The sequence below is a fragment of the Drosophila obscura genome, unplaced genomic scaffold (genome assembly GCF_018151105.1).
Source record: "Drosophila obscura isolate BZ-5 IFL unplaced genomic scaffold, ASM1815110v1 contig_179, whole genome shotgun sequence".
In the NCBI taxonomy this organism is placed as follows: Eukaryota; Metazoa; Arthropoda; class Insecta; order Diptera; family Drosophilidae; genus Drosophila; species Drosophila obscura.
The window spans coordinates 6,271,293-6,284,264 of NW_024542766.1; the positions used below are offsets into that span (position 1 = coordinate 6,271,293).

Genomic DNA, 12,972 nt, shown 5'->3' on the forward strand with positions numbered 1-12,972 from the left:
GTGCGGTCTTTAGCTTTAAAAAGCCAAGTTTGTTTTTTTTTAGGGAAATGCGGGAAATTAATGAATTAATTATTAATTGTCATCTTTGTGCTTATAAGTATCTGTTGTACACCGATTATGTGGGTACTCTTGAGGCATTATTTGGCCAAAATTAAGTATGTAATATTTAGATATAACAGAATTAGCTATAAAATAACTTAGCTGGCAACACTGCCATAGACAACCGCATTGTTGATCTGGTAACGCCAAACGCGAACGTCACATTTCAGCTGACAGTCGTCGGACCGAAAATGGCTGCAATTGTGCGATTTAATTTGTTAACCAAGCCGCAATTAGGTAAATAAACGCGAAGAATTTGTGCAACAACTATTAAGTGGTGATTTGGCAGTAGCATGGGCTAGCCGCTTGCTTGCGAGACATGTCAAACAAGCCGCTGCAAGCCAGCAAAACAATCATTTGCCCTGCAATCAAATTATGTAATTTTTGCGCAAAGCAAAACAAAATGTAAGGCAAGAGGTTCTGCGCAGTTTATTGATTTGCATCGTGTGCTTATTGCAGTTGCGGCACTTCCGGCCAGCGTGCAGCTGCAGCGGCTCCAGAGCACACAAGCGCCGCCCGCTGGCACACCGCCACCACAGACGAAGACCAAGTTCGGTCCCTTGGCCGACGAGGATCGCATCTTCACAAATCTGTATGGACGCCACGACTGGCGGCTGAGCGGTGCCCTGAAGCGTGGCGACTGGTACAAGACCAAGGAGATTGTTCTGAAGGGTCCCAACTGGATTATCAATGAGATCAAGACATCGGGTCTGCGTGGTCGCGGTGGCGCTGGCTTCCCCAGTGGCATGAAGTGGTCTTTCATGCAAAAGCCTGGCGATGGACGTCCCAAGTACCTGGTGGTGAATGCCGATGAAGGTGAGCATTATGAAATCCATTTCAAATGATCGATTTACATTCATTTTATCTCGTGTTTTATTTTCAGGCGAGCCTGGTACCTGCAAAGATCGTGACATCATGCGCCACGATCCCCACAAGCTGGTGGAGGGCTGCCTGATTGCGGGCGCTGCCATGGGCGCTCAGGCTGCCTACATCTATATTCGTGGCGAGTTCTACAACGAAGCCTCCAACATGCAGCTGGCCATCGCCGAGGCCTACCAGGCTGGCCTCATTGGCAAGAATGCCTGCGGCACCGGCTACGATTTCGATGTCTTCATGCACCGTGGCGCTGGCGCTTACATTTGCGGTGAGGAGACCGCTTTGATTGAGTCGCTCGAGGGCAAGCAGGGCAAGCCGCGCTTGAAGCCGCCATTCCCCGCTGATGTGGGTGTCTTTGGTTGCCCCACAACGGTCACCAATGTGGAGACGGTGGCCGTTGCGCCAGCCATTTGCCGTCGCGGCGGCACTTGGTTTGCCAGCTTTGGACGCACCCGTAACTCGGGCACAAAGTTGTTCAACATCTCGGGACACGTGAACAATCCCTGCACCGTGGAGGAGGAAATGTCCATACCCCTGAAGGAGCTGATTGAGCGTCATTGTGGCGGCGTCACTGGTGGCTGGGACAATCTGTTGGGCGTCATTCCCGGCGGTTCGTCCACACCCATTATTCCCAAAAATGTATGCGATGATGTGATTATGGATTTCGATGGCTTAATTGCGGCTCAAACATCGCTGGGAACGGCGGCCATCATTGTGATGGACAAGTCAACGGATGTGATTAAGGCAATTGCCCGGCTCATCTCGTTCTACAAGCACGAGAGCTGTGGCCAGTGCACACCCTGCCGCGAGGGCATTGGCTGGATGAACAAAATCATGACGCGGTGAGTAGAGACACATTTTTCGTCGATTATTTCAAACCAGAATCAGATTGAGGCAATCCATTTCCTTTCAAATCATTTGATTATGCGCAGCTTTGTCAAGGGCGATGCACAACCCGCTGAGATCGATATGCTTTGGGAGATTTCAAAGCAAATTGAAGGCCACACCATTTGCGCATTGGGTGACGGTGCCGCCTGGCCTGTCCAGGGCCTCATCCGCCACTTCAGACCCGAGATCGAGAAACGTATGCAACAACATGCACAGCAAACGAAGCGTGCCAGCAATTAAATTACTCTGTTATAGCTAAATTTATTTCTTGATTTCTTTAAACCCGCTCGCACTCTTTGAATGCATATAAAGTGTAATATTCTCTAAACCATGTGCCCATTTCGCATTTCTCTGTTCTCTTCAATTGAGGTTTAGGTCTTGTATTTGCTTGATCACAGCCTGGATGTCCTCGGCGTCTGGTGTCTCGTATTTAGGTGGAAAGCTGCACACACTCAGGGGGCCGCCAATCTTCTGCTCCACACCAGGCTCATCCACACAGCGAGCGGGTATAAATTCATATCTATAAGAGGTATTCAATTAGCAGGATATAAGGGAAGTTTGGTCCAACTTACGTCTTGCTATCGCATCCTTGTAGAACCAGTAGAACCAAAACTACAACTATTACGAACAACAACAACAAATTTTTTAACATTTTGAGCTTTCTAAAGATTTGCTTGCGTTGCTTTAAACGGTCAATTAACGACTGTCGGGCTGCTGTAAAATTCCAGGTTAAGAACACTTCTACATATCTCTAGCCGGACATTTGATAACACTAGTCAACACTAGAATTAGGCTGTGAAACAAAATGACTTTTTCTGATAGATTTCGGGGTTTAAATTTTTAACGAATTATGGTTTTTTTTTATGATAAAGTTTTTTTAAAGAATTTTTTAAAATCTGGTATTTTTTAATGTTTTTTTCAGAGGTAGTGCTTCTATTTTTCACATAACTAAGTATCATATATCTGGTTGCATAGAACTTTGCAGTTCTAAAAAACTGGCAAATGCAGCTATAAATCCGACCCAGATTTTTTGTATCTGCAGCTTAACGCCTGAAAGATATTAAGCTTTCAAATTCAAATTTCATCATTTTTTGCGGTATTTTTTTTTCGAAATTTTGACTTTAAAAATTCGGAAAAGTCGAGAGAAAAATAATTCTTGGCGTGCATTTTTAGTTTTAGATAGACGCATTAATTCGGCGTCGTTTGAGGTATTGTTCATTAAAATCTATGGATTAAGCTGCAGATACAAAGGTTCTGGGTCGGATTTATAGCTGCATTTGCCAGAAGCAGAAGTAGAAGCACTACCTCTGAAAAAAACCATGAAAAAAATACCAGATACCATAAAAAAAATATTAAAGTACTACAAAAATTTTTAAATCTCGAAATCTATCAGAAAAAGTCATTTTGTTTCACAGCCTAAATAAAAAGATCAATTTTGTCGAGTAGTGTAATGGAAATATGAATTTTGATGTCCTCATGAATTATTAATGCAACAGAAATTTGTCATGGCGTTCTGGAGATCACCGGAATGCCGGCACTATAAAACAATTATCTCGAAACGAGTATGATCATCGTTACTATAATAATTATTTATACTCTTTCCAAAGGGCATAGGTGCTATAGTTTGAAGTTCGTACTAACTGGAATTATCTTTTATCTTGGATGAAGCTATATTAAATTGCAATTAATTGCAGATAAATCTGCTTGCTTTAGGCATTTGATTTAGTTAATATATGATAGGTAATGATGCTAAAATGGTTCTTAAGGTTGAAAGAATTTCGGTTCTATACGATTTTCTAGATTGATCCTTAATGTGCCTAAGACTTATAGCTCTCGTTTCAGTTTTCCCTTCAGTTAGAATTGTTTTAAATAAATATCCATCCCTTACAGCGTATTCAAAGGCCTTCAAAGTTGAAAAGGAAATAAAACAATTCACATTCTTTTTAGTATGTTTAGCATATTTATAGTTTTTTTAGAGTTTTTTCATTTGTTTCTTTCTTGTTTTGTTTTAATGAAGATTTAGTTAAAGTACAAAATGATATTATTAAAAGTTAGTTTAGGGTTTTTCTAGCCACTAGTTCAAAGGCGATAACAACAGGCTGCTGCTTCAGATGGCTTTAAAGGAAGTTTTTAAGGTTAAAAGAGTTTTACATACAGTTTGGAAATAAAATGATTTGATTGACGACAGCATTGCTTTTGTAAAGTAACGAAATTACATACATAGTATAGTGTATAGTATAGTAGTGTAGTGTAGTTTCCCTCAGTGTAATAGTATAAAAAGTATCTGCATAGAAAATATGTGAAAAAGTTGGCAACGGATAGTGGCAGATTAGTTTTTTTTATTTTTGTGTAGTTTGCAATTTGCAATTGTGTGGAGTGGGCGACGACGGCTAAGGGGAAACACTCCCAAGCTGAGTCATCCTCCATATTGCAAATGAAACCCGAACCTGAGTCAGTTCTGAAACTGCGCGCTCGGAGTTGGATCTCAGTGGACCGCTCTCTCCTTCTCCTTCTCTCTCTTTCTCTCTGTTCAATTGCACTGTACGATATTCAAAAATGTTTAGAAAAAGTGTATAAAGAATTTAAGTCATAGAAATACATATGTATACAATACTCGTTATTTTTTTTTAGTTTTTTAGTTTCTTTTTAAATCTTTTACCACACATTTATAATCTTTTTTTGTTTTTTTTATATTTTCTTTCTTTTATATTTATGTATATATGTATGCTTGTATGTATATATATATATATGTAAGTTGTATGTATGTTTTCGTTAGGTATGTACTCGTATTTGATTTAGATTTTGTTAGGTTTTATTTTAATTGTTTTTGCTTGTTTTTAAAAGTTTTAGATCTCGTTTTTTAGTTTAGTTTGATTTGCTTTCGTTTCGTTTAACTTGGCTTAAAGCGTTCATCTTATTGCTTATCTATGAGAAGGAACATAGTACAATATATTTTTTTGTTTTTGTATTTTGTATTTTTTTTTCTCTCGTTATTTTGTTTGTTTCTTAAAAGACTAAACAACATTTCGAACAAGTCACTAGAAGAGTTTTGTTTTGTTTTTGCTTTTTGCTTGTTTTTTGCTTTTGGGTTTTCGGGTTTTCTCCATTTATTGCATAGCTTTAGGCGCACAACATCTCGTAGTGTAAATAAGCGTCAACTAACACTGCCACCCACATTATATACTATATACTATATATATATATATATGTATGTATGTATGTCCTATGTATTATGTAGTTGTATATATATATATATGTATGTATGTATGTATATATTGTAGTAGGTTTTTAGCCAACTAATTGCGTAGAGCTTTTGAAAAACATCTAGATAGTTCTCTTTGGTTGGGTTCGTGGGTGGGGGGCGGGGTTTGTTTTCTAGACAGGACTCAGGATTGAGGATCAGGTCGTAAGTAAAAAATATATCATATATGTATATATATATATATATATATATATATATATAATGTATATCAAGTTTTTGTTTTAGTTTTAGTTTAGTTTAGTATCACACTAGTAGAGATAATGCGAAGAAGCCTGAGCTCTATACTGTTTCGGTGTCAGCTTGATCAGTTTGGGATTGAATGCGCCCAGCGCCGCCTCATTGGTGGACGATGGCGGCGGTGGCACTGTGTGCGTCCGGAAGCGTGATCTCAGAAAATTTTGCATGGAGCGCAGCCGTATGATGGGCGCACAGGGCGATTGTCGTAGCGAATTGTGGTTGAGCGCCCAATAGATGACCGGACTGATGGCCGAATAGAAATAGCCTGCAGGCGAGAGAGAGCGAGTAGTTATGCACTGGCGCCTCCTGCTCCTTCTCCTGCTTTGTTCTATACTCACCCAACAACAGACTGAAGTAGACGGAGGATTTGCTGCAGTATTGCTTGTAGCCGAAATTCTTATAGAATATGCAAAAGACATGCGGCGCCCAGCAAACGATAAAGATGATGGCGGAGGCGATCAGCATGTTGGCCAAGTGGCGGCGTGACCTCAGCGTCGATGTCTGTGGCAGCGGTATGCCAGGCGTGGCCGGACCCCGACCACGGCCCGCGCGATGTATTCGCTGGCGCTGCGAATGGATGCGTATCTCCCTCATGGCTCTGCGGAGCAACACAACACAACACAACACAAATTAAATTGCGATTCGAACATCAGACAACAAACAACAAACATCCAATTAACGCTAATCACCTGGGCGATATGGGGTTGCTGGACCGAAAGGAGCCCGGCTCAAGGACCGAACCGGATGCCTGCGGCACGCGGGGCTGTAGCGTGTGCATTTGTATGTCGCCCGGACTGACGGCCATTTGTCCGCCGCCACCGCCAGTGCCATTCCCATTCGAGGTATCGTCCACGGTGGTGGGGCCACCGCAGGCCGCCTGCTGTGCGTTGGCACAGCCCGTCACAATCACCATGTGCGTCTGGCGCCGCAGGATGGGCATGGGCAGCGGCAGCTCCCCGTGCGCCGCACGAGCCGTCAGCGACAGAGCGCAGAGCTTGCGCCGCACCCCGTAGTGATTGAGCAGCACCCCCACGCCGGGCAGCACGAACACGGCTATCGTGTGGAAGATGATGAACGACATGAACATGGCATTGGCGCCCAGATCGGAGGTGCAGCTGATGCTAACGGGATTCGGTGTGGTGCTGGTGCTGGCATTCGTGCTGCCGCCCCCTGCTCGCCCCTTGACGATGACCGACTTGGCTATGATCTTGTAGGCGAATAGAAACGGCGTGCTGATGGCGGCCGAGGCCAGCCAGGAGATCAGCGCCAGGGAGACGTGCAGGTAGCGACGCTGTCGCAGCTGGGCCAAGCGAGGATGCTTAACGGTGGCATAGCGATCCAGGGAGAGCATGAAGAAGGAAATGGTGCTGGCCGCCACGGGCATGACCTGTCCAGGGAAACAGAAAGAGAGAGAGAGATTAATTAAGTATATGTAAAAATCAAAGCTGCTAAGAGCTGAACCCACCTGAATGTAGTGTATGACCTTGCACAGCACCAGCGGCAGGGATCTGGTCTTGCGATTCATGGCCAGGTTCAGCAGGGTGACGGGTGCCGATATGCCCGTGACCAGCAGATCGGCAATGCACACGGCCAGCAGCAGGGGATTCCGCAGGCGCACCGACGAGGCCGAGCAAAGGGTGAGCACCAAGGTGGAGTTGCCCACAACGCCGCCAAAGACGACGAGACCATAGCTGACGGCCAGCAGGAGCAGCGTCAGCGAGGATATGGCATTCTCTGAATCGCCGCCGCCGCCGCCAGCAGCAGCGTCAGCAGCATCCAGATCGTACGGATTAATCAGACTAAAGTTGCCGTAATCGAAATCCGTGGCTGAGCCCTCCAGCTCCGTGGTGGGCAGGGTCCAGGTGCCGGTGCCGCTGCCGCCAAGCTGATTATGCTCGAGGAGCGCATAGTGCAGCTCCGTGGTGTCGAGGTCGTTGTTCGTCTCCAGATGATGCCGCCGGTATGTGTGCTCCCACCATTGCTGCAGATTGTTGCTGTTCATGCTGCCCGTAAACGTAAACGTAACCGTAAACGTAACCGTCGCTGTCGCTGTCGCTAGTCGTATGCCAATCCGTGTTCGATCTTCGTTGTCGATGCGTTTGTCTGGCCGCCTCATTTCATACTAAAAGGTGCCTGCCGCTGCCGCACAGGACACCAAATAATAAAAGGAAAAAAGGTAGCAAAATGTAACAAAATGCCATCATCATCATCAGTCTTTTTTGTTCTTGTTGTTGTTGTTGTTGTATACCCCAGCAAGGACACACACTCACACACACACACACATTCAGGAAGCAAGCAGACAGAGAACAGAACAGAACAGACACCGACATGGCATTCAACACAAATTCCACACACACACACACACACACACACACACACAGAGACACAGACGAGTGTTACGACCCTTGGTCCTACACCCCCACCCCCACCCCCACCCCCACTTGCACTTACAGTTACCCAACGCTGACACTGACACTTATGCAATGCAATGAGAGAATGCGAACCAGATAGCCCAAGGTACAGGGTACATATGTATATGGCAGTAGAAGAGTAGAAGATGCGCTGATACCCTTGCCTGTTACCTAGTTACCCAGTTGCTAGATGGATCTGTGGCACATTTGAGCCAGAAATAACCCACCAACCTAACGTGGAAGTCAGCATACCCCCCGCGAGTCGCGGCGAGTAAAGCGCATAACAAGGCAGAGCACACTCAGAGATTAGTGCTGCTCTTCCTTCCGTTTTCCTGCTCGCTGACTGCGGCCAAATGAATGGCAACCTTGCACTTTGCGCCCTCGACAAACAACCGCAAGGTTTGCCGCTGCCGCCTCTCTGTCTCCATAACCGGCTGCTGCTGCTGCTGGTGCTGCTGCCTCAGATACATCCACTGGCAGTGCCACAGCTGCGCCCCAGTTGACGTTTAAGCCGCCCCCCCCCATCAAGGCAATGTGCGGGTGTCGGCCAAAGTTTGCACTTAATTGCGCGTTAAGGCCACCCACAGAGTACCCCCGAATCGGGGATTCGGCTTAAGCTTAAAGCGTGGCTGCAGTTGCAGGTGCCGACCGCACCGCACCGGACATTGTGGCAATAAATGCAAGCCCAGCCCAGCTATTAAAAATCTTAATTGAAATTCTTATCAAAAGCGAGTTAAAAACTCATTAAGCGCCGTGGCAGCAGGCAGGCAGGCAGGCAGGCAACGGAAAGGGTGAAACAAGATTCAATTGGGACATGGACATGCCACAGAGCAGACTCTGTCAGAAACAGAGCAGGAATTATGCCTGAAATTTTAAAACTAAGACAAACTTTCAGTTGAGTTGTAGTTAAATGTGCTGAAAGTTGGGGGCACGAGTGGAGCCCTTGAGTTGTGTATTTAACCCTAGCTTCTGCAACTGCAACTTGTCTGCCTCACAACTAATACAGCAGTTGATGCTTTCAAGTTGGAAATAGTTCTGCGGACTCCTAGAGCTACAGAAGGTGCACTGCAGTCAAGCATTTCTTGCTTAAACTTTTCCAAGTCGAACACAAATAAAATTGAGTGGGCAATGCATTGCCCGATTTAGAGCTACATATTTCAATGCACTTTGATGTTGTTTAAGTTTTGTATTAAAAAACTGATTTAGCAAACAGTTTGTAGAGATTCCAAGAGCCATCCCATGCCACGCCACGCCACGCCGCCCACAGCCATTAATGATTTTGTTCGCTTTAAAGGCTATAAATACGAATCCGGATAAGTATGCTACATAAAAACGTGCAGCCAATATTTTCAATAATCATGAAATTGCATCGTGCGTCACCCTAATAAAAATCCATCCACCACCCCCACAGCCAGTCGCGGGGGTTGGGGGTATTGCTGCCTGCGTCAGTCATTGTGCAGGCAGCCCCATCTCCCCCTGCTCCTGCTTCTGCTCCTGCTCTTGCTCCCCCTACTCCTCCGCTGACTGGTGTGTATCAATTTTGTTGTGTGCGCGCGGGAGAAGTGGAGTGAAGGAAGGGTGGGGGGGCTGCAGCCTCCTCCTGCTGCTCTACCGTCATTGTCCTGCGCACTGTCAATGTGTGCGTGCGGCTGCTCTATCGGTGCTCTTTGTGTCTGTGTCTGTGTCCCTGTGTGTGTGTGATGTCAACGCTTTTGCCTTTTGCTGTGGTTTTTTCCCTGCTCTTTGTTTTGCCGGCGGACGGCGGACGGTTGGGGGATATGTGGGAGAGGTTGGTGGGGTGTTGTAATGTGGGTGGATGATGTGAGTGACGTTTGCTTAATCTGCTTAATTTGCGTTAATTTAATCGTGGCTAACGGTGTGTGGGTGTGCATGGGTGTGTGTGTGTGTGTGTGTGGCAAAGCACATGTTGCTATTGCCACTTCGACGCCTAGACCTTGATTTTTGCAAACCACTGAGAGGAGAGGAGGTGCTACCAAAGCAATACAATTATGTACATTCCCTTTGTAACACACACACGCGGTACGACATTACACGGCATGACAAAAGTGTTAAGAATTTATCTCTGATATATTCAGAGAATAAAAATATTTAGAAACTGTGCCGTTCGACATTATTTACGTCGAATTTATGTGGATTATTTATCCATTAATGCTGTACAAAAATATACACCTAGCCCTCGCTTAGCACGAACTCGGTCTTACTAGGTAATAAATTGGCTCCCCTTTAAACAAGCTGAAAACCTCGTTCATACACTATTTCAAAACCTTATAAGTCACTAAAAAATCAATAATAACAGATATCAAAGACTATACAAAATATTGTATTGTATTGTATAGTATAGTCTTTGCTGATATGGATGTCAAACTTAATACGCAATCGATAACTCACTTAACACAAGATTTTTGAGGAACGTAATCCACGTCTTAAGCTAGGTGTATTCATAATAATAATAAACATAAATAAAAGCTTTAAACGAGAAGGAACGTGCGAGTCGCTTCTGGAGACGCGACTCTACTTATACCCGTACTCAGTCAGTATATACATTTTTGATTATGATTTGATTTTTTAGAATTTTAAAATTTAAAAAAACATTTTAAAATTTTTCTCGTATCTTTAAAATTGTGCCTGTAGCAGCTTCCATTACTGCTAAATATCTCTGCGCGTTATTTTAAATGTATCCATGGGCAGTACGCATGTGTGTGTGCGTGTTCTTTTAGCACCTATTGTCTAAATGCCAATAACCTGTTGAGTGGTTCTTATTTGTGTATTTATTTGTGTGAACTCTTTTGCAGGAAAAGCAAATAAAATCTACAGCAAAGCCCCTACGAGACCCATTTGAGAGTCCAAAAGTGTAGCTTCAGTTTCTTCTTTTGCTGCTCCTCTCAACTCCTAACTCTCGTTCATTACCAGTTTCCTTTCATCCAGCCACTCCGCCTGCCCACTGTGGGTGCTGACAACTCTCGCCCGGCGGGGGCTGCTGTGCTGTGCTGTGCTGTGCCGTACCTCGCTCGATTCGCTTATTGAAAATAAAATATGTATGTATGTATTAATTTACGTCACTCAAACGTCAGCAACAAGCACAAAAGGTGACAAAAGCTAAGCTGAAGAGAACAAAAAAAAGGAAAGAGAGGATGTAGAGAAGGCGATGGCGGGCGATGGCAAGCCATCTCCAAAAGAATGGCCATAAGAAAAGCCAATGGAGATAAAAAAGGAAACGGAACGAGCGTCCAACGAGTGGAGATGGAGGTGGAGCGAGAGAGAGAGCGGATTGGAGTGGAGCAGAGCAGAGCGTCAGGCGATGAACGCCGAACGCGATGATGATGAGATTTGTTGTTGCTGCTAATATGAAAAGTGTCCGCCACAGGTGAGTTAATATAACAGACACACGCACAGGACAGGGCCACAGATACACTCCCCCAGTGCACAGATACACTCAACAAAGAGACCAGACCCAGGGAACCGGCTCGGCCCGGCCCGGCCCAGGACCCCAAACATAGGGATACACATAGGGGGGCGGCGGAGCGGGAGCGTCTGTAGCGCCTGACGTTGTGTCGGCTTCTGGCTGGGGCTCTGCTCTGCTCGCTGCTCGCTGCTTGCCCGCTGCTTTTTGTCTGTCTTTATTGATTTCGGCAGCTTTTATATTATAATGGCTAGGGGTGGGGTGGTTGGCATGGCATGGCATGGCATGGGAGTGGAGTGGAAGTACGAGTAGGAGTGGGAGTGGGAGTGTCTCCGTACTGTCCAAGCGTACTTTTGGCTTCTTCGTGACTGCCACAATGGCAAACAAACAAAAGTCTTTTGGTATCTTTTTAGGAGCTAGGGTAGGGCCGGCCCGCGGCATTATTCGATGAAAAACAATTATTATATTATTTTCCACCTATTATCATATAATTTCTGTAGTGCTTTATTATATGAATATTCATAAAGGAGCGCCGCACCTCCTCCATTACAGCAACCAGCCCTTATTTCGCTTACAACTATTATAATACAATTTGGCAGAGTTTTATATTCATTCGGAGCACGCAATCATCCTTAATGTATGGGGCTGGATATATTTGAATAATATTTAGTATAATTTTGAATGATTTTATCTATCAAACGCGCGCCACAAGTTATTTTAGTTTTTGTTTTTTGGCGGCGCCTGAAATGATGGGAAAATTCATTGAAAAACAATTTGAATAATATTTTGCACTCATTATCATATGGTTTCGAAGAGAGGTGAATAATATGAATATTCATTATGAATACTGCTTCGCACACATCCCCAACTATACATACATATATGTATGTATGTGTATGTGTGCGTGTTCTCTCTCTCTCTGTCTGTCTGTCTTTCTGTCAGCTTTAAGACCCTATGCAAACCTTTTTCGACGAACAATAAAGAAATGCGTGGGCCAGGGGCTTTGGGGGTGGCTATGAATGGATGGATGGATGGAGCAGACACTCACACACTGGCACGTTAACAATCCCTATCCTTATCACACACTTACACACCGACGACACAGTGGCTCCTCCGCACCACAGTGGGCTTCATCCGTATAAAAAACCGACACCATAATTACTAACCATCAAAATGCGCGTGATGGAGTGCCATGACAAAAGGCACACAAGAAATAATGTTGCATACCAATTAGTGGAGGCATCAAAAGGAGGCGGCACAACACTCCCACATACAAATACAATATATATACACATGTATATCCTAGCTGCTGCCCCCCCACACTCTTTATACGTAATATCCCTACCGTGTTTTGCTTAACGAAATTTTTGGGTTGATGCTGCTCCTTCGCTTCTGCTGCTCCTGCTGCTGCTGCTGCTTCTGTTTTTGTTGCCGTTGAGGGATATTCTTGGTGGTGATAGCGACGTTGTTTATTTTATAGAAGGCACTGTAATTTACAGTTAGAACTATTTTGCATATTTCTTTTTTTTTTTTTTTTGCTGTTATTGCAGTTTCCACACGCCGTCGATTCTTTTACTTTTTTTCTTCCTTTTATATTTTATTTATTTTGTTGTTGTTTTTTTTTTTTGTTAATTTATCAAATAACACTTTTAGCAAATATTTGTTTTATTTCGCAAGATTTGTATTTTATTTATTTTGTTGTAAAATTTATTTAAAAATGTTGCCCGCGTTTTGTGCTCTTTTTTCCTTCTTTTCTTATATTTTTGAAATTATATTTG

The 12,972-nt window shown here is 44.3% G+C and overlaps 3 protein-coding genes across 4 annotated transcripts; 1 reads left to right on the top strand and 2 right to left on the bottom strand.

The window, feature by feature from the left end:
• Positions 1–225: 225 nt before the first annotated feature.
• LOC111078795 (NADH dehydrogenase [ubiquinone] flavoprotein 1, mitochondrial) lies at positions 226–2,194 on the top strand. The gene is made up of 4 exons (XM_022373656.2): positions 226–336; positions 559–915; positions 983–1,817; positions 1,908–2,194. The coding sequence occupies exons 1-4, from the start codon at positions 291–293 to the stop codon at positions 2,101–2,103; spliced, it is 1,434 nt and encodes a 477-aa protein (XP_022229348.2). The 5' UTR covers positions 226–290; the 3' UTR covers positions 2,104–2,194.
• On the bottom strand, positions 2,092–2,576 carry LOC111078803. The gene is made up of 2 exons (XM_022373664.2): positions 2,436–2,576; positions 2,092–2,383 (listed from the first exon to the last, which is right to left on the bottom strand). Exons 1-2 carry the CDS (start codon positions 2,513–2,515, stop codon positions 2,224–2,226), a joined length of 240 nt encoding a protein of 79 aa, XP_022229356.2. The 5' UTR covers positions 2,516–2,576; the 3' UTR covers positions 2,092–2,223.
• A 2,761-nt stretch (positions 2,577–5,337) lies between these two features.
• Positions 5,338–12,813, bottom strand: LOC111078794 (5-hydroxytryptamine receptor). Of its 2 annotated transcripts, none has more exons than XM_022373654.2 (5): positions 12,540–12,813; positions 6,828–7,501; positions 6,052–6,749; positions 5,701–5,960; positions 5,338–5,627 (listed from the first exon to the last, which is right to left on the bottom strand). In XM_022373654.2, exons 2-5 carry the CDS (start codon positions 7,476–7,478, stop codon positions 5,374–5,376), a joined length of 1,863 nt encoding a protein of 620 aa, XP_022229346.2. In that variant the 5' UTR covers positions 7,479–7,501; positions 12,540–12,813; the 3' UTR covers positions 5,338–5,373. The 2 variants fall into 2 exon arrangements, with proteins under 2 accessions (XP_022229346.2, XP_022229347.2); XM_022373655.2 differs by having other exon boundaries at positions 6,828–7,495; positions 12,540–12,562.
• Between the last annotated feature and the right edge of the window lie 159 nt (positions 12,814–12,972).

Coding starts and splice junctions, on each gene's coding strand:
- LOC111078795 (XM_022373656.2), top strand. CDS start 291: ATGGCTGCAATTGTGCGATTTAATTTGTTAACCAAGCCGCAATTAG. Junction 916..982: donor GGTGGTGAATGCCGATGAAG/GTGAGCATTATG, acceptor TTTTATTTTCAG/GCGAGCCTGGTACCTGCAAA. Junction 1,818..1,907: donor ATGAACAAAATCATGACGCG/GTGAGTAGAGAC, acceptor GATTATGCGCAG/CTTTGTCAAGGGCGATGCAC.
- LOC111078803 (XM_022373664.2), bottom strand. CDS start 2,515: ATGTTAAAAAATTTGTTGTTGTTGTTCGTAATAGTTGTAGTTTTGGTT. Junction 2,384..2,435: donor CAAGGATGCGATAGCAAGAC/GTAAGTTGGACC, acceptor TACCTCTTATAG/ATATGAATTTATACCCGCTC.
- LOC111078794 (XM_022373654.2), bottom strand. CDS start 7,478: ATGAGGCGGCCAGACAAACGCATCGACAACGAAGATCGAACACGGATT. Junction 6,750..6,827: donor AGGTCATACACTACATTCAG/GTGGGTTCAGCT, acceptor TTCCCTGGACAG/GTCATGCCCGTGGCGGCCAG. Junction 5,961..6,051: donor AGCAACCCCATATCGCCCAG/GTGATTAGCGTT, acceptor GTTGCTCCGCAG/AGCCATGAGGGAGATACGCA.